The 24,865-nt window shown below is 41.8% G+C and overlaps 1 protein-coding gene across 2 annotated transcripts; it reads left to right on the top strand.

Annotated features, from left to right (window-relative positions):
• The first annotated feature begins 375 nt into the window (after positions 1–375).
• Positions 376–24,428, top strand: LOC120756412 (protein zyg-11 homolog B). Of its 2 annotated transcripts, none has more exons than XM_040072754.1 (14): positions 376–884; positions 6,474–6,639; positions 9,041–9,795; positions 11,819–11,959; positions 13,125–13,301; positions 13,850–13,914; positions 14,476–14,575; positions 14,657–14,707; positions 15,224–15,385; positions 15,493–15,540; positions 16,158–16,355; positions 16,452–16,504; positions 16,748–16,845; positions 22,461–24,428. In XM_040072754.1, the coding sequence occupies exons 1-14, from the start codon at positions 882–884 to the stop codon at positions 22,649–22,651; spliced, it is 2,208 nt and encodes a 735-aa protein (XP_039928688.1). In that variant the 5' UTR covers positions 376–881; the 3' UTR covers positions 22,652–24,428. The 2 variants fall into 2 exon arrangements, with proteins under 2 accessions (XP_039928688.1, XP_039928689.1); XM_040072755.2 differs by having other exon boundaries at positions 472–761.
• The last annotated feature ends 437 nt before the right edge of the window (positions 24,429–24,865 follow it).

The following is a 24,865-nucleotide window of genomic DNA, read 5'->3' as shown; positions in this document are numbered from 1 at the left end:
CTTGTAAAGACAGAAACATAAATAATTTTAGCAGTTGATCATTAGTATTTATTTGTCTTGCTGTTTGCAAACGAGTTATTCAAAGCTTCTGTACATAGAATCACCAATTCTTTCACATAAATTCTATATTCTAATTAGTTTTATTTGGATAGGGTATTTGTATCACTCTTTACTTTGTATCCTGAAATAGGAAATAACTGTATTCTCTTGACCACAGTACATTGTACGTATTGGTTGGGAGACAGGTTTTCTTCACTACTACTGTTATCTGAAACCTGAAATTACTTCGTACGGAACGGTTTATGCTTACAGCAAAGCTCCCCTCCAAAGCAGGCGGCAAAACCTATTGTACTGCTGCAGGTTATTACTCATATTACCAGAATAAACCAGTCTGTGCAGGAAACACTTAAATTGCAGAGGCTTGAGAGCACGAAGCGTGAAGCTGCCGCCAGTTCGTGGCTGTGGGAGGTGCCCAGGGCACAGAGCTGCTGCTCACCTGCTCCAGCCGGGCGCTCACCGGCGCCTCGGAGTTCCCGGGTCCGGGCTGCACCGCCGGAGGAACCAGGCCAAGAAAAGGTCCCACACACCCGGAACGAGAGAGGCCGATGCGCTTTGCCGCGCAATGGCCCCTTCGCCCCACACTTCGAGCCTTAAACGCGAGTGTTGAGGCTCCGCTCCCTCAGCACGGCACGAACCTGTGCTGGCGCAGCCCCTTTAAGGGAGGCGGATTCCCGGCCGGCTGAGGCAATATTCACTTCCAGGTCGGGGTGGGGGGGTAAACACGGGGGAAGGGAGGGAGGGAAAGAAAAAAAGCGCAAAGAGAAGGAGCCCAGTGACGGGACCGGCTGGCTGGGCGCTCGCCGGCGGCACCCAGCGCCGCGATGGTAAGGGGGCGGCGAGGGGGCGGCGGGCGCGGGCAGGGAAGGAGGGAGGCAGGAAGGGGAGCGGAGGGGAGCTGTTCGCCTGCAGCCCTGGGGTGCCGGACCCGGCGCAGGTAGCGGAGGTGACCCCGGGGAAGGGGCCGCCATGGCGGCGGCGCGAGCCCGGCTGAGGGGCTCAGGCGGGGCCCCCTCCCCTCGCTCCCGCCGGTACCGCGGCCGGCCCGGGGCAGCCCCGCCGTTCGTTGTGTAACCGCGGCGCTGCCGCCCGTTATGTAAAAGGGCGCTCGGGACCCGGCGGACGGCGGGGAGGGAGGCTCGATCCCGGCTCGGTGTCCCCGGGAGGGCAATGACGGTCGGCCCAGGCCCGCCGCCCCGACCGGCCCCTCGCAGCTCCGCGGGGGCCGAGCGGGGCAGGGCCCCTCGGCCGGCCGGCGTGAGGGCACGGCCCGGCACAGCACAGCCGCCTGTGCCTCCGCGGGCTCCTGCCTCCCCCAGCCCCCCAACAGCACCTTCCCACGGGGAATTGCTTTGTCCGGGGCCTGTCTGGAGGAAGCCGTGCCAAGGCGCGGTGCGTGGGCCTCGCTGAGCTCTTCCAGCGCGGAGCTGCCAAAGGAACAGCCTTTCCCTGCTCCAGACAGGCCGGAGCAGAACATATGGGAGCTGTTTGGATTGCTCCTCTGCTCCAGACATGAGTGTGCATATTTGCTTTTCAAGGACTAGCAGGAGCTTCCTGGGCAATCTAGTCTCATCCCTTGTCATTAAAAGCCTAATTTAAGTCAATCTCCTAATGAAGTTATGTGTCATTGCTATTGAAGTAGGTACATTTTGTGCCTGCTCTTCTAATCAGTGAACTAGAGTAGAATTTCATTGTTTAACTGTGTACTGATGTCTAAATTTATGGCAAAAGTTCCAGTTCACGGCATTTCTGCATACCTTTGTTGCTGTGCTCGCAGTGTGCTTCTCCTTAATGGCTTCTTTTCTGTCTCTAATTTTTATTCATTTTGCTGTATTTATTTTTAGGTAGCATTTGTATCTCTCACCTTTTGATCTTCTAGGCTAAGAAAAGCTGCTTTTATGCCTATTGCCAATGTGCTTTTCCTCCCCAGAGCATTCGAGTACTTGTTACCTTTAAACTGAAATGGTGCAGGTATCTTTAACATAAATAGCCCTGTGAGACCTCCTGAGTGTCTTGAAAGTGACTTAATCCTTCCTTTTTTTTTTTTTCTTTTTTTTTTTTTTTTTTAATGTTTCTCCTGGCATCTTCTTTGTCTGCTTCGCTCTGTTTTCTTATGGTTCAGCACACCACTCTGGTTCCATTCTCTGTCATTTCTAATTGATGAACTTGTATCTGAAGTTCTTGATATTAGTCTTGAAATAAGTAGCCTTACTATGCCATTCCAATGAGGCACTATTTCATTTTAAGCCTCTTGTGATCAGCGCTGACTTTGTATCGGTAGCAGCTTTAATCAGTATGTTCCCACTCCTTGTGCCAGGATAGTTAACGTTGAACTGGAGTTTTGAGCATAATCCTTCCTCGAGTCTGGCTAATAAATCACCTACTTCTGTTTAATTCCATTTAACTTAATTTAAATAGGATAATCATAAAGCTTTCTTAGTAGCATAAATCACAAAACTGCTTATTTTTCACTGCCTTGCCTTTATTAGCGCTCAGAAGAATTTTGATGGCTGTTGCTTGAATTGCTATTTCTTAATTGCTTTAAGAATGCTCATTTTAAGAAAGTAAGTAAGGTTTTGGAGCTGTGGAGAAGTGAAAAACACCTGGCAAACATGGTACGTCCAACACCAAGGACTGAGGCTCTAAATTACCTCCTATTTTCCTGTTAATGTTTTGAGAGAAATGACTGCCACAAACGGAAAAGTCCCTAACCCTGTACCCAGCTCGTCCTTTGAGACTTCAGAGAGGGAAGGGCAGGTGGGCCTGGCTTACAGAGACTTTGTATGTTTGGGGTTTGTCATATTGAGTCTGCAGTTGGATATAAAATTTGAGGAGCACGTCACAGACACGGTTCTGTTAGAGATAAAATTGGTATTTGTCTTCCAGTGTTATGTACTGGTTTATTGAGGGAGAAAAAGAACCAGCCAAAATAAAATACTGCTAATGCAAAAAAGAAAATTTGATTTTTTTAATAAGTTTGAGAGACAGAGCCTGTAGGAACTGAATCTGTCAGGCTGGAGTTGGTAGGATCACAACCCCTGTAGTGAGAGAGGCTCACACAGCAGTGGCATTTATGTTTTTGTGGGTTTTGTTTTAGTTTTTTTTTTTTTCAAAGCTAGATTGGAATGACTGACAGAAAATAGCAGTTATACCTGTTTCTTCTTTTTTTTTTTTTAAGGTATTATTATATAATCAGGTACTTCCCTAGTGAGGCTTCCCCAAAGGAACAGGATTTTGTTTTGATGCTCACACTCAGCCAGTTAATCTGGGTTTATAATGCTCAGTTTAAGATTCTCTAACTTATTCCCCGTGCTTTAATGTGTTCCCTTAAGCTTCGTGCTTTTGTACTGCCCTTCAAAATAATGTGTTGAATATATTCCAGTGGTATTTAAAGCTGATTCCTGGAATTCCCAAAAGAAAATGTGGAGAATAATGTTCTTAGGGAGAACCTTTCCAACTGCCCTGGTGTGAGCTCAAAGCTGAACTGGTAACATCAGGTTGAAGCAGGTTTTGCATTTCAGTTCACCACTGTATTGGATTACTGATAGAGGCCAGTAGCCAGGCAGTTTACTCTGCACACTTCTGGTTTGCCTTGATTATACTGAGCACTTAAAAAGTCTTTTTTTCTACAAGAATTAATTTAAATAAGCCTTTAAAAGCCCATCTAAATGCAATTATTCTACTTTTTATGCTATTCCATAAGCTAGCTAGGTTTTAAATGTGTCACATTACTCTCAAAATATGTTTTAGTAAATGAAGGCATCTCAGCTTGCGTCACGTAATGCATAATTCTCTGGTTTGGGAAATTAAGTTTTATTTTTGTTTCCTGGTTACTCAATTAAATTGATACAATAAACTGTGAGGTTAATTGAAGTATCAGATGATTAATATGACTATGAAAAAGTAAAATAGCATAATGGAAGTTCTACACAAAATCTGCTAGGTGATGTCTGTTAAATAAAAATTTAAAATTTAGATGCTCTGCTATGGTTGACATACATTTTTAGTGTCTCATTAGACAGAAGTTTGTCTTCAGCCTGGCATTCAAAAGCAGAGCTAGAGAAAGGAACCACTTAAATTTTGCCCTTGTAAGAGCTTAAACACAACTTTAACTGGTCCTGAAGTATAGAGGAGTGAGGAAAGGAATGTCTCCAGCCCACATGGAAAGCTTCCTCACTGCGTTCCAGCTGTTCTAGGACAGTCTAGGAAATTGTTTAGGATGCTTGTCAGAGGGCTTTATTAGATAGAGATAAAAACATTTTTCCTGTCTGCCCAGGTTACCTCAGGAGCCTTTGTTAGGGGTGTTTCCTCAGCCTTTTGGCAGCAAGGTGAAGAAATATTACAAATATCCCTTATAAAGGGAATGAGTGGAGTTAATAAAAACGTGATTGTGTCGTTTGCAAGTGTAATTGATCCCTGCTTGTGGTTGTTGTTCCTTGATTGTATGGAGATGCCCTGCGTGAACTTCCAGAGGGATTATGTAAAAATGAAACTCACATTTCCCAAGGACAGATTGGCCACTCAGAGGTACCGGCTGAAAAAATAGTTTTCTGAGTCATATGCCAGTGGCCTATCTACAGGGCTAAAAATTCTCATTGGAGTTTGTTCACTGATACATAAAAGTGTTTCAGCTTCTCTGACAGATGGGAAGGAACAGTTCCAGGAGGAATGAGGGGAGCCAGTATTCTGCTTTTGTCATCTTTGAGCATCAAATTAGAAACACAAGATCTGATGGAGATGTGGTTGCCTTTGTGTCAGTGGGAATGATTTTCATGCACCTTTGAGGAAAGATTCTGATTTTTGTTTGATTCATCAGCTGTCATAGAAGTCCTGGGTATATCTATTGATTTCAAGTTAAATGAGAAGGAAATTTTCCCATCTCATATAAAAAATGTACTGTTCTAAAATAATCAGGCATCATTGCACACTACAAAGAAACAAAAGCCATTCACAATTCCAAATTCTGTCCTTCGTTTTCTTATCAGCTTAAGATTGGAGGCAGCGAAAATTGCCATTTTCTGATATGGAAGCAAGTTGCATCACAAAGAACTCCTGTTTTTATAAATACAATGTAATAATAAACCTTAAAAAGTAATGAAACTTAAGCACTTAGCAAAACTGAGTTAGAGGAATGAAAATCGCGTGGCCAAAGCTGCAGAAAGAGCTTGCATTTGAACAATCTGGAGATTTTATTTCCCAAGCCTGTACTTAAGTCTTCAGGAGCTATTAAACTGCAGTCTCCAATTGTTATCAATACATGATTCATTAAAGATAGACTCCATTTCATCGTTGCCCTAATGTGGTACCTCCCAGTCCTCAAATATGTGCACCTTATTTTAGAAGACTTATCTCTGTCACCTTATTTATATTGCTTCTCTCTAACCTTTTACATATTTCAGTATTCTTGTGATCAGCATATTAGGCAAGCAAAGCAACAGAAGCTAAATGAGCTGAGAAAGAAAGGTGAAATTATCCAGAACTTTCCATATAAAAGGGAAGCCACTATTTTTCCTACAGATGAGATCTGGCAACAGTTGATGCTGTTATTTTCAATATTGTCTGGGGGAGTATGTACCAGTCACTCGGCCTTCTTTTGTGTGGTGCTGGGGATGATTCACAGTGCTGAGAGTCATTCTTTATGTTGATTAATCTGTGTGGCTGAAAACAGTAGGTTATTATTAGACATGGAATAAAAAAACCCTTTGAGATTTTCATGTATCAGTGTACAGTCTCAAACTCTGAGGGGAAAAAAAATCAAGTTTATGTTCTGCCTTGTCCTTTGTACCCAGATTTCTGCTGTAGATGATTTCCAGGTGCAGAGCGCCTGGAAAAAGGAAAAGGATTTCTGTAATATATGTTAGTTTATGGCTGCACAAGATTTGGAATTTAACCAGTTCCTTTGGGTTTCCTTTTTTGATGTGAAGCTCTAGCTGCCCTTTTCAGTATCCAAAATTGCTCCTATATGTGCAATTTATCTGCAGTATCTGCATTTCTTATGTAGGTTGGTAGTAGACTTCTAATGTGCATTGAATTAAATGAAAGGTTAAAAGAAATATTGTAAATCCAGAAGTATAGTTTGTTTTTTTTTTTTATATTTATCTTCTTTCAGCCTGTCTTGATTGATCAATTCCCAGTAGACTTCATAAATCAAAATTATTGTTCAGCAATTGCTTTTCTTCCTCTGGGAGCACGAGTAGGGCTCAAAGCACAGCAGACGTGACTGGACGTGGTTCTGGAGGTGACTGGGGAAGGAGCTGTTCATTGTGTGACCTGACTTGGTGTGCCTCTGAGGGAGACATCTCCTCTTGTAATATTTGCCACATTAACAAAAAAGCCAATTATAGAGCAATGGAAGGTTCACAGAAAGAATGACTTGACTAAATCTCCTTTGTTTCATTGTGTTTTGCACATGACAGGAGGAAGCTTCTCCATATTCTTTACTTGACATCTGTTTGAATTTCCTGACTGCAAACCTAGAGAAGTTCTGCACAGAAAGGCAAGATGGAACGTTTTGCTTGCAGGAGCCAGGAATGTTCCCTCAAGAAGTGGCTGATCGACTGCTTCAGACGATGGCATTTCATGGTAAAAACAATCATTTGTGGGTCAGCGGTGAAAATATTTCACTGGAATGTGACATTGCAGTGCTGCGATATTTTCTAGTAGAATCTGCTGCTGCAGCTGTTAAAACTGTGTTCTGTAATCCCTTAATAGAGAATTTTTGTTATTTTTGCTTTACACAGCTTCAGCTGAGCTTTGCATTGCCACATAGATCTAAATAGAAAGTTCTTAGTCTTGATTTATGATTTTAATGTTCCTTTATTGGAACATTCTTCAATCTTTTTTCAATCACTTCAGAAAAAGAAAGAAAGATTCTACTACTTCTAGCAACAATACATCTTGAGGAGCATTAAGTGATTTTTTTACTGTGTGCACCTGTGATTAAGCTAGAAAATAGCCTTGTAAATCATTAAAACAGTTTCTCATCTCTCTTAAAACACTTTTATTGTCATGGAATTATTTATTTCAAAACACTCAGTTTTAGAGTGGTATAAACACCTTAAGGTATTCTTACATTTCGTGTTGTGGTTCTCTGTCAGCATATCTCTGAGGAGAGGGCTGCCCTCCTGGTTGTTTGTTTGCTTGGTTGTTTGCGTGCTTTATCATGCTTTAAGCGTGATAAAATTTGTATAATAAAACTTCTTATCGTGAAAAAGTAAAGATATAAATTATGCTAGAGAAGTGATAAGAAACCCATTCCTTGAGATCCTGGAGTCTTTTGTTAAAAAAAGAGACATGACACCAGAAAAATTGTTGTAAACAGACCAAACACCATATCCTATAGCTGCAGATTTTTTTTTTTGGATCTTACTGGGCAAGTACAGGTGTTGTGGTTTTCTCAAGTTGTTCTGCTCAAAAGTAACAGAAGGAATAGTCCTAAAAAAGGCAAGCTCAAACAAACAAACAAATATAATCTTTATTATACACTACTTTCTGATAAGAAATTATTTAGAGTAATCCCAAAAAATCAGATTCAAGGAAAGTGAATTACCAGAAACTTCTTACCAGTGCTGGCAGTGGTGGAGACATTTCCAGACACCAGAATGTCAGAAACACAGAGTGCAGGATGGAAAAAAGTGTGTGGCAGGTAAACATGGTGTGCCTAAGGTAGGACAGGGAAGGAGCCTGGTCCTTAAATGAAGAGATAAGCAAAAATTAAGAAGTAATTTAGTGATACTTTAACTAAGCCATAATTATATTTATTGCTTTTACTTTTTCTGCTCCATGCCAGATGTTTCATCCCATATTTTTGCTTTCCCTGCGGAAGAGGAAAGTAATAGTCAGAAATGCCTGAACCTTTTGCTCCTTAGAAAAGTCTGCAAATCTTTATATTAATTTGCCTTTGTCATAGAGGCAGTTACTAGCCCATGACTTAAATCCAAACTGTAGTGGCAATTATGTTATTATTCAAATATATTGTGTTTTTATTTCATTTTCTTTGTTAAGTGTGTGTGAAGATAGGAGATGAAAAGCTAGGAGTATTGACATTTATAACCCTGTAGGAGCAAAACTAGGACATGTTCTTCCTACTCCTTTTGTGTGGATGCTTGTACAGCTGTACCCTTCACATGGCTTTTTGTAATCCTTCTGTTGATAAGACACCAAGATTTCATGTTTGTAATCCAATGCATTTTTGATAATTCCATGCAGGGAACTCAGTGCATTGTTTCAGTTAGGATGTTGCCAGTGTCTTGCAAGAAAAGGCTACTTATGCTTTCTTTCTACAGAGTAAAAAGATACTAAACAAATTTGTTGCTTTTTCTTTTTTTCAATGCTGTCTTTTTCTCCTTCCCACCCTTTCCTTGCCCTCCTCTTTCTATTCTTTGAATCGCTTCTTAAGTTTCTTTCTCACATTCAGCTTGTTTCTGAGCAACACTCCTACCTTCCTCATATAGAACTTAATTAGTTTAATTTAGTATTGATCCTACTTATGAATTTAGTCAAATGCTAGATTATGTAGTTAAAGCAAGATGAGAACAGGTCATTGATAGGTGGTGCAATCCTGAGGTTAATGGAACTGTGGCCAGAGGAGAATTACACTCAGAATTTTTGAAATTCTGTTTTTAGCACACTTCTAACCGGTTCAGAGAGGAATACAGCAAATGAGGGCAGCAGTCTGATTGTTTTTTAATCATACCCATATTTTATTTATCATGTATTCCATTTTCTGAACCAAACAGGAAATATGCATTTACTGCTTCTTATTTATCCATGCTATTCTTAAACCAGGAATTTTCCAAACCTGACATCGTAATCTTCAAGGTGGAATCTCAAATGTAAGATTTTGGGCTCGGTGGCGTAATGATCCACGGCAAACGACTTTGTAATTAATTTTCTCTGCCAGCACCGTGTACCCTTTGTGTCCTTACCGTCAGAGTGGTGTTGTGTAACGCTGGAGCCGAGCACTGACGCTGTTTTCCCACAGGGCTTCTGAACGATGGGACCGTGGGCATCTTCCGAGGCAACCAGATGCGCTTGAAGCGGGCCTGCATCCGCAAGGCCAAAATCTCCGCCGTGGCTTTCCGCAAAGCCTTCTGCCACCACAAGCTGGTGGAGCTGGACGCCACGGGCGTGAACGCGGACATAACAATCACAGACATTATCAGTGGACTGGGCAGCAATAAGTGGATCCAGCAGAATCTGCAGTGCCTGGTGCTGAACTCACTGACTCTTTCTCTGGAAGACCCCTACGAGAGGTGTTTCAGTCAGCTGTCCGGGCTCCGCGCCTTGAGCATCACCAACGTGCTGTTCTACAACGAGGACTTGGCAGACGTCGCTTCGCTTCCCAGGTTGGAAAGTCTGGATATATCCAACACCTCGGTCACTGACATAACAGCGCTCCTCACCTGCAAGGACCGGCTCAAGTCTTTGACCATGCACCACCTGAAATGCTTGAAAATGACCACAACCCAGATTCTGGATGTTATAAGAGAACTGAAATACCTGAATCACCTCGATATTTCGGACGACAAGCAGTTCACGTCGGACATAGCTCTTCGTTTGCTGGAACAGAGGGATATCTTGCCTAACCTCGTGTCTTTGGACATTTCTGGAAGAAAACACGTCACAGATAAAGCTGTGCAGGCGTTCGTTCTGCAGCGGCCCACAATGCAGTTTGTAGGACTGCTAGCTACCGACGCCGGCTACTCAGAGTTCCTAACGGGAGAAGGAAACCTGAAGGTTAAGCGGGGGAATTAATTTCACTGAAAAAATATAATGTGCAGGGAAAATAGAGCTAATTGTTTGTAACAGATGTGTGTGTGTGTTTCAGTAGGAGGCTGTGGGTTCATTTTTTTTTTTTTAAACTGTTAATTATAATTACTGGCTTTAGGTGAAATTCCTACTTAGTTTTGGCACAAACTGCTAAATTTACATAATACTGTATATATACATACACTTGCAAGAGGCATCTGTCATGTGTGCCTTTTCAGTGAACCTTAGATCCTGATTTACCTAAGAGAGCTGAACTTTGTCTGGTCTGAAGTCACTTAGTGGGATAATATTCTCTGGATTCCAGACAGTATCTGGCATAAGTCAGCAATGGGTAAGGGGTGGAGGTAGAATTTGTGTAAGCTTTGAGCAGTTCATGATTAACACGGCAGATACAATAAAGCTGAATAACTCAGTTGCTCTTACTCTTCATCACCACTGCTATTTCCTCTTACAATATTTCTACCTGTCTTAAAAGGTCTTCTGGTGATGAGGACAACACCTAAGAAGTAGTAACTTAGGATGAAATACTTCCTCTTATTGAGCAAATCCTCAATTACTCAGCCCCTTAGGATGAGATGATGTTTTCTGGAGTGCATTTGATTTATCTTTTAGAGTCAGGCAACAAGACATCATTCCCTGTTTTGTAGAATCTGAATGCAGTTATTAGAGAATGAGCGGGCCAGAAGTAATTTTCAAAAAGTTGTTTTACACATTTTAGTGGTGTATCATCTTTGACACTGAGTTTTCTGCTGTGTCTTGAGCATGATGGAAGCTGCAGAAGGAACGAGGAAGAGTGTCCATAGTTTAGTCTGTCTCCTGTGCAAGTTTAGTTTTCCGCTTCAGTTTCAAAATTCAGAGTGCTCTTGTTATAGGCAAGTGGAGTAACAGAGCTACACAATTTTGTATTTTTCTTCCACTGAAACATTTGACAGGTGTTAAGGGCCAGGTCTCTTGAGTACTTAGTTGTCACAGCTGATAGCCAAGTGTCTGAATGTTGAAATGCATAGGAGAAAGCAAGTTCCCCTATGGTGTGATGATTCCCAGCCTCAAGAGGTTATACCCCATATTAAGTATAAAATAATACAATGTAATCCTTGCTGTTCAGAATACTTGCTTCATAGAACTGTCTGTGCCATGAAAAGGCTGGAAGGAAGAAGGTTCTAGGAATATGAAAGTCACAATGGACTTGTGGCACTGTGGTTACCAAAATGCAGTTTGCATTTTTTTTTTTTTTAAGGCATAGTGGTCAAGAAGAGACTCTAGGTTGTGATTGGTTTTATTTCCCTTTTTTTTTTTTTTTTGATGACCTAAATTCATTAGTAACTCTACTGAAATATTCAACTGCTTAGTCTAGATACTGCTAAAAAATAAACAAGACAGAACTCATGGAAACAACAGAGGTAAAATATTACTGTCTTTACAGCAGCCCTGTGAAATTTGATTATGAACACTAGGCAGATATAGTTGAGAACATGAAACCAAGTGGAAATTTTTCATGTAGGATATAATTGGCTGTACAACATGTCAGTAAACAGGGTTGCCCTGTTCTAATCAGTAGAGAATATAAAACAAAATCCAAGGTTTATATTCCTGATCTCAGAAGTTTTTTTTAAAAAAAAAGTGTCTGTACACAATACAGGATGCACATAATGTGACACTTCATATGTGAACATTTTGTGGTTTTTGTATGGGCCATGTTAAGCAGAACAAGTTCTGCATGCTGCCCTAAGAATTTTAAAAAGCAGTGATTGCAGCAATGATTCATTAAATAGTAGTATTGAGGAACAAACCATCTCCAGTTATACAACTTACAGTTACAAACAGAGAAAATATCATTAAAAGGAAACTAGAGCAGGCTGGCAATCATTTGCTTACTGAAAGACTTGGCCAAATCACTGCCTTTGAAACTGCAGCTTTGCATTTTTTGAGAATGAAACTTTGGAAGCAAAATGTTGAGATCTTGAACTAAAGATTATTTCTGTGTTCACAGGTGTCAGGAGAAGCAAATGAAACTCAGATTTCGGAAGCACTGAAGCGTTACAGTGAACGGGCCTTCTTTGTGAGAGAAGCACTCTTTCATTTATTCAGCCTGACACACGTAATGGAAAAAACTAAGCCTGAAATTTTAAAGGTAAAATAATAGTTTTGATGGTTCTGTGTTCCTCCTGAGCTCATCTCCAAAACCCTGGTATAAATTAGTTTATAAGCTGTTACCTTTTTGGTTGTGCTTTTAAGATTAAAATTGTAATGTTAAATAAGAATAAAGAACTATTTAAATAAGAGTTACGTAGAGGGTGCCCTGTAGTGTTTTATGTTAGGTAAAGTAGTTTGGTACTAATATAAATTATCTAAATTTAGTATCATGTAAGTTAATTTTTTCACATAACCTTGAATATGATATGAAATATTCTTCAGATGCTGAATTCATTAGATCATATCTGTTGGGGTTCTAATCAAAGATGTGTCTACTCTTACTCACCAGACATAGCAGTGCCTTCTGCTGATGCTCACAAAACAGCACTAATAAGGAAATTCAGTGACAGTTTCCCTACTGTCACCCTCCAGTATGGTAATGGGTGAATGGGGCTGTAACTTCCCAGAAACTCCCTTAGAAATCCATTCTAGGCATTGGCTTTGCATGTCTAGAAGACCAGAGATAGTTTAAGTTTTGTAGGGATCCTAAAAAGAGGCACTGGTAGGACACGTGGTTTTTATTTTTCTTATCCTCTTTGGTGTCGGACAAGTGGCCTTAAATTTGCTGGCATCAACAACAAAAAAATTATTAGATGTTAATTAGGTGAGATCACAATCAACACACATAGCCAAAAACATCATTCAGGAAGAAGCTGCATAAAATCTGTCCTGACCTAGCAGCTCCTGAGCTGTGGTCTGAAATGGTTCATCACCGAACAACAAGGCACTGCATCGTTGTCGTTGCACTGCAGAAACTCTGTCCTGCTTCATTCAGCTCTGAAAGGGCTCGGTGATTTTATCTCAGCCTGGCTCTTTCTAGGAATTTCTTGCAATCTGTGCAGCCTCTTCTTTGAGAGGTTGTTACAAGCCGTGCAAAAGGACTCAGAGCGGTAGGAGTTGCCGGCTTTGAATCGCTGAGCAGAAGGAAACGTTATTCCTTGAGATCTGAAATCACACCCGATGGGTTTCTCCCTCAAGTACGAGGGAGGCACAAATTGGGCGCTGTGAGTCATTGTCGCGGCCTCAAGCAGGAGGCAGCTCGTTCTCGGGGTCTGCGTGCAAACGTGCGAGCGGCTAACGGGGGCCGAACTCTTGTGCTGCAGCTGGTGGTGGTCGGCATGAGGAACCATCCCCTGAACCTGCCCGTGCAGCTGGCGGCGAGCGCCTGCGTCTTCAACCTCACCAAGCAGGACCTGGCGGCCGGCATGCCCGTGCGCCTCCTGGCAGACGTCACTCACCTGCTGCTCAAGGCCATGGAGCACTTCCCGAACCACCAGCAGGTACGGGGCAAAACTGCTCTGCTTTCTGTGCCATTCCATCAGCAGGTACGGGGCAAAACTGCTCTGCTTTCTGTGCCATTCCACCAGCAGGTACGGGGCAAAATTCCTCTGCTTTCTGTGCCATTCCACCAGCAGGTACGGGGCAAAACTGCTCTGCTTTCTGTGCTATTCCGTCAGCAGGTACAGAGCAAAACTGCTCTGCTTTCTGTGCCATTCCATCAGCAGGTACAGAGCAAAACTGCTCTGCTTTCTGTGCCATTCCACCAGCAGGTACAGAGCAAAACTGCTCTGCTTTCTGTGCTATTCCGTCAGCAGGTACAGAGCAAAACTGCTCTGCTTTCTGTGCCATTCCATCAGCAGGTACAGAGCAAAACTGCTCTGCTTTCTGTGCCATTCCATCAGCAGGTACAGGGAAAAATTCCTCTGCTTTCTGTGCCATTCTCTGTCCCATAGGTCTTGACAAAAGGTTTCTTCACATCCCAGGACCTTGTGGAAATACGTTCGTAGCAAGAAAGCGTTCTGAAATTTGTGTGTTTCGTTTCTTACAGCTGCAAAAGAATTGCCTTCTTTCGCTATGCAGTGACAGAATCCTTCAGGATGTCCCATTTAACAGGCAAGTGTTTAGATGTCAGCTGAAATGAGTTGTAGGATTGCAGAATATTTGTCTTCAGAAGCTTTTGTTTGCTCAGTTTAAATCATTCCAGTTTGCTGAATTTATCTGGCCTATACTGTTTTAGGCCTGTTAACCCAAATATTTCCCATTGAGTATAGGTCTGAAAAACTCCTTTTCTATACAGAGGTTTTTTTACTTCACCTGGATGGGTCTGTCCTTAATTCTGTGTAACAGAAGTCAGCATGTCTCTGGGGTTGCTTTTTGCAGACATTTTTCTACTCAGGTATTTTGTCCAAATACTTTGAAGTGTGATGGTCTGATGTTTCAGGAGATTGTACCAAATTTTTCTTCCTTCTTTGGGAGCAATTCTTGTGCACTTTGATATGTAATTAGAAGTAAGAGACTCTCAGCCAACAGCTTAAAGCTGACAGAGGCTCAAGCAACACTTGCAGTTTCACTGTGTCTGTTTTGTATGGAAGCATTCTTCTGTTGTTTGTGTATATCTTTCTTTTATTAAGACTTACAAGTCTTACGAAAATTAATTTTATTTTTAACTTCCAGGTTTGAAGCAGCTAAACTTGTTATGCAGTGGCTGTGTAATCACGAAGATCAAAACATGCAAAGGATGGCTGTAGCCATCATTTCCATTCTTGCTGCAAAGGTATGGAATTAAGCTTTGAGATGATAGGATAACATTTCTAAAGTCTGAAAAAAATGCTGATCTGCTTTTGTTTGCTTCCAGCTTTCGACAGAGCAAACAGCTCAACTTGGTGCAGAGCTCTTCATTGTTAGGGTAAGTCAGATGCCTTCCTGCCATCCCATCCTCTCCAGCTGCTCATACTAACAGTATTCCTGAAAATACAAAGTAAACATGAGGAGATGAAATTCTAAGAATGCATTAATGTGTTCATGGGAAAATTGGTTAGAAGGTAAGCCAAAGTGGACAAACTTCACACAGTGAATGCAAAGTAAAATAGCAAGACATACCTTGATTTGAAATTCATTGTTTAAAGTGAAAGATGCTCAAAATGAGAATATTTGAAGTAAATACTGCAGTAAAGGTTCTGAGTTCTGTGGATGGCTTTGTGCCATCTGTAATAGCCCTACACATGTCATTACTGTGGAAACAAAGGAATTGTTCAGAGGGGAGGTAAAAAGTTTAATAGCTGGTTTATTTTGTATAGTTTGACTCTAAACTTGTATATCTTTACTCTGCATATAAATGACATCTATGCATTGCCCAGTTAGTGTAGAAAAAAGCAGAGGAGTTAATACATATACTGATATTTTGATTTTTTTTCCCCCCCAGCAACTTCTACAAATAGTTAAGCAGAAAACAAATCAGAATCTTGTAGATACCACCCTCAAATTCACACTGAGTGCACTTTGGAACCTCACAGATGAATCTCCAACAACGTGTCGGCACTTTATTGAAAACCAAGGGCTAGAACTTTTCATGAGAGTCTTAGAGGTGAGGACGTGGGGATTGGTGGTGGATTATCAACACAGGTTTGTAATTAAAGCTGTTTCAATAAAAAGGATAAATGTTCACTTATTTTTTGTTTCCTTTATTCCCAGTCTTTTCCATCTGAATCATCCATCCAACAGAAAGTTCTTGGACTTCTGGTGAGATGAAAAAAAGTTTGAAATATATACTTTTAGAATTATATTTTGAAAGGTTTTTTTTTTTTACCCTATGTTAATCTGATTTTTTTTTTCATGTCCTAATATTTTTTACGTTCTTCTTTAATGCTTGTAGTGTGTATTATTCACAATTGACATGGTTTTGGACTAGTTTATGTTTCTTCAAAAGTTATATTGAAATTGATGGTTATAGTAAATAAAGAGATTTTAAGAAGGGAGAGTGAGGCTTCACATTAGTCCAAATGCAAAACGTTGGTTGAAAGTCAGTGGAATGCAGAATTTTGCACTGCTGGAATTTTTTGTCTCGAGTTGTGCTTGAGAATGTTAAAATCAGCCTTTGATTTAGTGTAATCTACACATTAGTGACGTAAAATCACTTACTAGAAAACCTCTTTGTTTTGAAGCAAATTTCTGCATTAGACTGGAAAAATTCCCTGAAGCAAAAGTAGAATTTTTGGCATGTGGTGATCACCTGGGTGTACAGAGATCTCATCTGAGTGTTTACCCGTGTCTACTCACACAGGATAGTTCAAATTTATCACACCATCATCTTTCTGTCGACGTTTCCCCCTTTTTAATTATTTATCTCCCCGTTCCAGAATAACATAGCTGAAGTTAAAGAGCTCCATTCTGAATTAATGTGGAAGGACTTCATAGACCACATCAGTAAATTGTTGCACAGTGTGGAGGTGGAAGTCAGCTACTTTGCAGCAGGGATCATCGCTCATCTGATCTCTCGAGGGGAGCAGGCCTGGACGTTAAGTCGCAGCCAGAGGACGTCTCTCCTTGAACAGCTGGTACAGAAATGATGGTGAATTTTATCACAGTCTTTTCTAATTTTTTTTCCAGTGTTTGTATTTAACAATCAATGTTCTTGGTTCTGTGTTTTACAGCACGCTGCCATTTTGAATTGGCCAACCCCAGACTGTGAGATGGTGGCTTACAGGTAACTGTTGTTTTATCTTGTGATCAGGAGTTTGAGGGATGGAAAAAAAAACATACCACGTATCTACTATGGCTGATATTTGGGTAGTTGTCTTAAATGAGTTTTAGATACAGCAAACCAGCCTCTTAATGTTTATCAATGTCTCCTGTAGTTACCATATGACTAATGGGCAGACATATGACCTCTGAAGTAATAATATCTAGTAATAAAGCAAGTAACTGTTTCTCTCCATTTTTTTAATAGGTCTTTCAATCCATTTTTTCCACTACTTGGCTGTTTCATGACACCTGGTGTCCAGTTATGGGCAGTGTGGGCCATGCAGCACGTCTGCAGCAAAAATCGTATGTACTGAGAGAATATTACCCTTAAAATTCTTATTTTTTGATGTTATTCACTAGCATGGAGTGGAAAAAAAAATTTCTGGGCTCTTCACTCCTAATCCTCTGGAGAAACTATATTTTGGGCTTGACTAAATGGGGCAGAAGAAGAGAGTAGTAAAAGTTCCTTACATCTCTTCTATTAACTGAAATTTTATAATTAGGTGAATAGTATTAATTCCAAAATGTGGATTTGCTAAGATTTAACGACATTTTTTGCTTGCCACGTGTGTTTTTAGTCAAATAAAATATGCAAATATTAATGCTAGGTAACAAATTCCTTTTAAATTCAGAGCAATGACCCTTGCAGGTAGCAGTGTCTTACTATGGGAACAGAAGCTATAGCTGTTACCTCCGCTGAGGTGTAGCGACCTGGTTCAGGAACGACACGGCAGCCATACCCAGGCTGCTCGGTCCATCAGCTCACAGACACCAATGTGGTGGACGGCTAATGGCGTTTATTAACTGGTTACATGGGGTTATAAAACCTCTGTTTGCTACATCACATCCGTCTGCTTACGTTACAGGTTAGGTATTGCTTATCTTATCAAGGACACTGACCAACTAAGAGTTGAGGGAGGGGTTCTGTCTGCCCGTACAGCGCGATATCTTCCGACCGCCTGTCCCTAATCTCTCACATTTCCCCCCCCTCTCATGACTAAATAAAAAGTATAAAAGTATAAATGTTATAAAAGTATAAATGTTATAAAAGTATAAATGTTATAAAAGTATAAATGTCATAAAAGTATAAATGTCATAAAAATACAAAAGCTGTTAAAGTTAGTATAATAGGATACAAAAATAATATAAAATGTTAGTAACAAACACACTTCACGATAATTGCATGCGTTCGACAAATAGAATGTCGACTTTGCCTAAACGTCTTCTAACAAACGACACTAACTTGTTCAAAATGCAAGGCCCAAAAATCAGTGTCAGGAGTATCATGGTGAGAGGGCTTATTAATGTGGGAACAAGGGTGGCTAGCCATGGGGACTGATTGAACCATGACTCGAACCATCCTTGTTGGGCCTCTCTCTCTCTCTTTCTCTGGGCCAGTCTTCCTCTCAGTTCGGCCATGGAGTCTCGCACGACTCCGGTGTGGTCTGCATACAAACAGCATTCTTCTCTCAAGGCAGCACACAGGCCTCCTTGCTGCATGAGCAAGAGGTCCAGTCCTCGCCTGTTTTGCAGCACGACTTCTGAAAGCGAGGAGATAGATCTTTCCAGAGAGGAGATGGATTTTTCAATTCTCAGTAAGTCTTCGTCAATTGTCATTTGCAGCTGAGAAAGTCTTTGATGTTGGGTGACGAGAGCTGAAACACCTGTGGCTGTGCCAGTGGCTCCTAGGCCAAGGAGCATTGCAATGGTTATACCTGTCATTACTTCTCTTTTGCGGAGCAGGATGGTTTCTTCTAAAAAGTGATACATTTCTTCTTGGTGATACAGGACTCTAGGAACAATCAGAACTTGGACACAAAAGTCAGCAAGGTTATTGAATTTGTTAAGGTACACACAGGGGGTTATTCCAATTTGTTGACAGACCCACATTCCTGATAGGAACGAAACTGCCCACTTGTCAGTCTTTTGACTAGGTTGGATGAACTCAGTACAGATATTTCCCATCTGCTTTGCTACGGTTACACTGCCAAAGCATTTGCCTCGGCCTGTGACTTGACTCAGGGTAATTTCCCTCCGGGGGGTGTCCCACTTACAGTTGTGTGGATTGTTTGCTGCAGAGTATTCAAAAGGAGCATCAAGGGCAACACCCTCATAAAAAGGAGGTTCTGCATTATAACATAACCAGCATGATTTTGTAAAGTTTGGATTGGATTGGTTCAATGACAAAAAGGTAGCATTTAACACACTAAGAAACAAATTGTAAGGATTTGACTTAGGTTTTTGGTAAATAGCTAAAGGACTGAATGAGGAGGAGGTGCCAGATGTGGCCTCTCTCCTGTGTCTGCATGCTGTGAGAATCTGATAGGGTTTGAATGATTGGGGCAGTGAAGGTGGGAGTCTGATAATTTGCACGTTTGCCCAATTTAAATGCCTGGCTGCATTTAAAGCATGCCATTTTTATCTTCTTCCAGTCTGTGAGGGGAGTTTGTTCTGACTTCCCCTCAGCCCAAGTAGAAACGTTGTTACTGATTTTATATACTGTTACTTCTTCTTTGTCAGAGCCGGAGTCAGAGCCGGCAGCAGAGGACTGGCTGTCCCAGTCCCAGCTGAAGTCCGAGTCAGAGCCGGAAATCGACTGACTGGCTGCTTCCAGGCTCTGGAGCTTTTTGGTCGGGCTCCGACCCGGCCCTTTTCCCTCAGGACTGGGCCGTGCCTTCCCCCTGGGCCCGTGCCCCTTTCCCTCAGGACTGGGCCGTGCCTTCCCCCTGGGCCCGTGCCCCTTTCCCTCAGGACTGGGCCGTGCCTTCCCCCTGGGCCCGTGCCCCTTTCCCTCAGGGCTGAGCCACTCCTTCCCCCTGGGCCTCCTGCACCTGCGCTCCCCCCGCCTCCTGCTGTGGGAGCTTCTTGCCTTAGAAAAACGCGCTTTTTGGCAAAGATTGGCTTCAGCTCTCTCTTTGCGCTCTCCTCCCTTTTTCTGCTCGCGCGCCCCCGCATTCGCAAACGAGCTCTCTTTGTTTTCAGCGCTATCTTGAGGCGCATAAGGTGGAGGTCCCTCCCCCACTTTTTCAGCATTCCTAGCTTCTTCAGCTAGACCGCTGTAAAATGACTGCATCTGTTTTATCTCTTCAGTGAGCGGCCTTGAGCTCGGGGGCCTCGAAGCAAGCTCTTGACCTTCTGATCCCGAGCCCATACATTCAGCCAAACCGACTTCATCAACACTTTGAGCATTATTACTAACATTCTGAGTACATTCTTTTACATTCTGAAAATTCTCAACAACAGTTCCCTCTGAGAAAGTTTGCGTTGCTGCTGCGATACCTAATTGGGGGGAAACCTTTAAACAATTTTGCGCAGCTCTCCAGGTGTCCTGTTCATGCAACGCCTTCTGTAATGATTTTACGACCCTCCCCCATGCTTTAAGATTTTTCCCTGAGCTGGAAGACATTGTGTCTTCGGCAAGAGCTTTAGTACATTGATCCCAAACATCTGGGTGGAGGATATCCACCGGACGATCAATAATACTAAGTTGCAAAAGCCTCGTCACTGCGAGGGTAAAATCTTTTGCTTTACAATCAATTCCCCACTGCTTATGAATCTGAGAAACGACCTTCACGAGAGCTTCCATCCTCTGCGTGGGTCCGGAGGCGTCCCTCCCGCCGAGCTGGACCAGCCGCTCGGCCGTCGTTCACCCGTCCAGGCGACTCCCGATGTCCAGGGCGACTCCCGAACTCCAGGGCGACTCCCGGGTTTCAGCACCACTTGTTACCTCCGCTGAGGTGTAGCGACCTGGTTCAGGAACGACACGGCAGCCATACCCAGGCTGCTCGGTCCATCAGCTCACAGACACCAGTGTGGTGGACGGCTAATGGCGTTTATTAACTGGTTACATGGGGTTATAAAACCTCTGTTTGCTACATCACATCCGTCTGCTTACGTTACAGGTTAGGTATTGCTTATCTTATCAAGGACACTGACCAACTAAGAGTTGAGGGAGGGGTTCTGTCTGCCCGTACAGCGCGATATCTTCCGACCGCCTGTCCCTAATCTCCCACATATAGCTAATTCTCATCTCTAATTACCTTTTTGCAGTAACCTGCTGTGACGTAAAAAGTCACTTTCTTAATCTCTCTTTCCCATCTGCAAGATGAGAAGTAGAATAATTTGAGGGCATTTGATGTAATGCACAAGTGTTGGGAAAAGGAAATAAATCCCCCAACCATACCTAAATGTAGGAGGGGACAAGCCTTGCTGGCTTTTAATGCCTTTTTTTTTTTTTGACAGAAATTTCTGGCATGAATATATCTATATAGAGCAGATTTCTTCTGTAGTATTTAAAGTGTTTTCTGTCAGTTTTTAATCTCCTTGATGGCAGCAAAGCTAGGCTTGTTTATCCCTGTCCCATAAATCACTGTTGCTGCAGTGATAAGGCATCTGTTGGGGACCAGCCAATACTGTGACATAATGCATAACTGCACACAGAATATTGCTTTGCTGCTCTCCACAGAGCTCATAAATATCATGAGCCACTGTTCCCAGGGTACTGTCCAGAAATCTGGGAGGTTTTTCATGTTGAAGTCAGACTGTTCTGACAGAATTGTTTTACTGGTCAGATCAGGATAAAACAGATTTTAAATAAGGCCCTGTAATTTATCTTTGTCCCTCAGTCCTGTTAACTTTGTCTTAGGTCCTATTTGTTCTATTTATTTTTGGCATTTTATCTGCCCTCACCTCTGAGCTTTTAACATGTTACTGAGGTTTTTGTTGGCCTACTCCTGATTTGAGACCAAGACAGAATTCCTTTAGTTCTGATGGTAGTTGATGCCAGAAGCTTCTGGACAAAGTTGCAGAGAAACCAAGTATTTGGTAGCAAATGTTATAACCTACTCTGGGGGAAAATGTGTTTAGTTCTGAAGTATGAAGATGTATTTGGGAGGAAAATCTTTAGCTTTTGGTGCTTGATACCAAGTAAGATCTCAGCAGTTGTGGAGAGGAGATGCTTTTTATTTTGACCCCCTCTTACAGATGACACTGTAAAGTAGTCTGGAAGTAATTGGTTTAAATTTTTTGGTATATTTTTTTCTTTATCTGCTGTTTGTCCATGTCATAGTCAGGGCAGTGAGGTAACCTAACTCAAACATTAGCACCACAGTCAGTGTGATCCCCAGTGAAATGCTCAGCATCAGCATTAAAACAAGCCTGGTGTTGCATCACTGAGATGAATGGTGAAATTGGGCCTGTCTGAGGTAATGCCCTGTGGATTGCATTACAGTCATCCTGACCTTTCCCCTACAGCTTCTGGAGCTGGCACATTACATTCACCCTACAGCTCCTTTTATAGCTGTTCCTTGCTCTTAATAGTGCTGCAGCTGATGGAGGTGTGATTTCAACTTACTGAATTCCAGAATTTAAGTGGAAAAAGCCCTGGAAAGGCACTTGTAGCAAGTTATAACTAATGAGAGGCCACCATCAATATATTTGGCAAACTGTTGGCAGGAACTAGCTTGTATTCACTCTCCAAGCCTGGACAAATGATGTGGTATATCTGATAGCATTTTTTGGTAACTGTTCTGTGCTGAGGTTTTTGGGAAAGGGGCTGTTATTACCTGGATACTCAGAGACAGTGGACTGCTTTTGGTTCCCGTGTTTTCTGGTTTGTTTATGTGCATTTTAAATGCCCATAGAGGAGGTGGAGGGAAGAGAGAATACTGTGCTTGTTACAGGGCACTTTCCAGTCAGCTGAGACAGACTGGTAAGGGACCTGATTATAGCTGGAGTCCTGTCCAAATAACTCTGTTGTGTTATCATTTATTAAGTACTCATGACTTCTGTGGACACTTTAGGGAGTGTCTTAAATACTGCCTGGACACAAAAGTGGATTTGGATCAGTGTTTACAGTATCTGCTACCTTTACCCTAGATAATTCTGGTTTTAATTCCCTTTTTTTAATCCTGTTACAGCCGCCAGATACTGCAGCATGTTAATTGAAGAAGGGGGTTTGCAGCACTTGTACAACATCAAAGAGAACGTGCACACTGATCCCCATGTCCAAAGGATTGCTGTTGCCATCCTGGATAGTTTAGAAAAACACATTATGCGCCATGGGAGACCACCACCGTGTAGAAAACAGCAACAAACCAAACCAAACTGAAAGCTGCAGGTAGAGGAGTGTAAAGTATTGTCTCTGTAATAATCCTCTCTGATATGTGTGTAGTTGGAGTAACTTATAATCTATTGGTCACCATTAAAGTGATTTGCTGGTATCTGTGGTACCCAAACCATGTGTGGTAACCTTGCTGAACGTCACCTTTAATGGCAACCTCGTACACAACTTGTAAAGGGTCACAGCTTGAGCTGGTCATGCCTTTGGGGTTAGTGCTGGCTGCCAGGAGATGGGACTTGTACAGATCAATATGCACAGCTGGAAGGAAGACTTCAAGGAGCATCTTGTTTTGTGACCTCTGGGAGAAAAGGCTATTCCATCCTCGTGATTGCTGTTCATAACACTGTTTGGTGTTTGAATAAAACTGTGTGTGGTTGTGAGATCAACTTTGACAGACTGAAACAAAAGCCCATGCATGCAGGTGACAGAGAGACTTGTAACTAAGGCGACCAAAATGCCCACTGTCTCATAACCCTTCTGACAAATGGGGTCTTCAGCTTCCTTTTCCTTTTGCCTGCAAGCCATGCTCTTTTGTTTTCCTTACTGCCTTTTTACACTTCATTTCTCCAGAGTCCTCCCTGCTCCAGCATCACATTCAGGGAAAGGGGAAACCCACTGAAGTAAAGTGGTAGAAACGGAATTAAAATGAGACAGTACTAAAAGGATGTTTGAGGATTTAAATTTTATAACAAGAATGGGATTTTGTTGTTGTGCGACTACTTTTGGTTGTGTGTGGGATCTTTCTTTTGTTTTTAGGATACAGATGGGGATAGGAGAAGGCTCATTAGAGCAAAATAACTGCCATGACCTCATCGTGGAGGAGGTTGCATGTATTCATAGAAGGCTGGGATATTTGGTCACCTTATTTATAAGAGACTAGTGATTGCTCTCATTTTCTGTAAATATTCTGTCAGTATTGAGCAGTGAATTATATTTCCAAGCCATCACAGTGAGTGCAAAATATCACCCGATGTTCTGTGTAAGCCCCGTGTCAATTGCATTGTTTTGTGGAGTGTGAAATTTTACATAAAGATGCTAATTGTAACAGCTTAATTCTTTCTTGGTTACCTTTGGGTTTCAAACCATGTGTTGAATGAAACATATTGCACAGTGTACAGATGCCTGATACAATGCAAGTGATGGAAGCAAACTGCATGTCCATTCAAATTCAATTTAATTTCAGGTGTTATTTTTGTTTATCTGCTTGGTCTCCATATTTCCATGGCAACTCATTGATATTCAGAGACTTCTGTAAATATTGGGTAATTGAATTTAAAAAGAAAACTTAAGTTTGGTAGCTTACTAGCAGAAATGGCTTCTTCATGATGACCATATTTTACTATTTTTAAGTCCTTTCCCTCCCAACTCCCATCCTTCACATAAAAACACTGCCTCTAATCTTCAATAATTGATGTGTATTTCAGCAACTTCAAAAGGTACTGATCCAGTAATTTAATCAGTGTTGTGTAATTGTTTTTTGTACAAGAGTATAATTTTGGCTGGCATCATTTCCATCTGTGGATCTGGTTATATAAAGTTTTCTCAATTCCAACAGAAATTCAGCTGGCTGTAGCTTTGAATGATGAAGGTGGTTTAAAAATTAAAATCAGCCTACAGGCTTTTACCCACCACTCTTCTAAGATGTCTGCTATGGAATTTCCCTTACATGAAATGGAACACAAAACTTGTCAGAATTGGTGTCAACAGAATGAATATAAATCAATTGTTACAGGACTTTAAAATAAAGATGACATCTCTCCTTACAGTGCTGTCTTTTCCTAATAACAGGAGAAGTTGCTGAAGCAACTTAACTGAAAAAAAAAAAATCTCCATGCAGCACAAAATGCAAGGATGATGCTGGTATCAAGGCCAGATGTCTGAGACATGTCACTTGATGAAGTTCTGCAAGCAGCAAGCGCAGAGATGCTAAATACCCACTTCCTTTTGCTCCCCCACACTTCAGGCAGTCAGTGAGCAGAATTCTCTCAAGCTGAAAACTCTGCATGCCTACAAGGTACAAATGCACTATATCTCTTTGTATATGCCACTTAGAGAAAGGTCTCTTCACACTGCTGTGCAACATCAGGAGTTTCTGTCAGGGTAGAATAATTCTGGAAGCAACTTTTAAGCTTTGTGTTCCACCTGTAGCATTTGCCATCTTTTGTGAAAGCTGAACATCCTTTACCTTTGCAGATCTTCACA

This window comes from Hirundo rustica, chromosome 9, assembly GCF_015227805.2.
Source record: "Hirundo rustica isolate bHirRus1 chromosome 9, bHirRus1.pri.v3, whole genome shotgun sequence".
Classification (NCBI taxonomy): Eukaryota; Metazoa; Chordata; class Aves; order Passeriformes; family Hirundinidae; genus Hirundo; species Hirundo rustica.
Note: the sequence above shows the minus strand (reverse complement) of the source record. Positions and strands in the feature narration are given on the sequence as shown.

Bases quoted from the DNA above. Each gene is read 5' to 3' on its own strand.
- LOC120756412 (XM_040072754.1), top strand. The intron at 9,796-11,818 runs GTTAAGCGGGGG...CTGTGTTCACAG, and splicing joins CGGGAGAAGGAAACCTGAAG to GTGTCAGGAGAAGCAAATGA. The intron at 14,576-14,656 runs GTATGGAATTAA...GTTTGCTTCCAG, and splicing joins TTTCCATTCTTGCTGCAAAG to CTTTCGACAGAGCAAACAGC.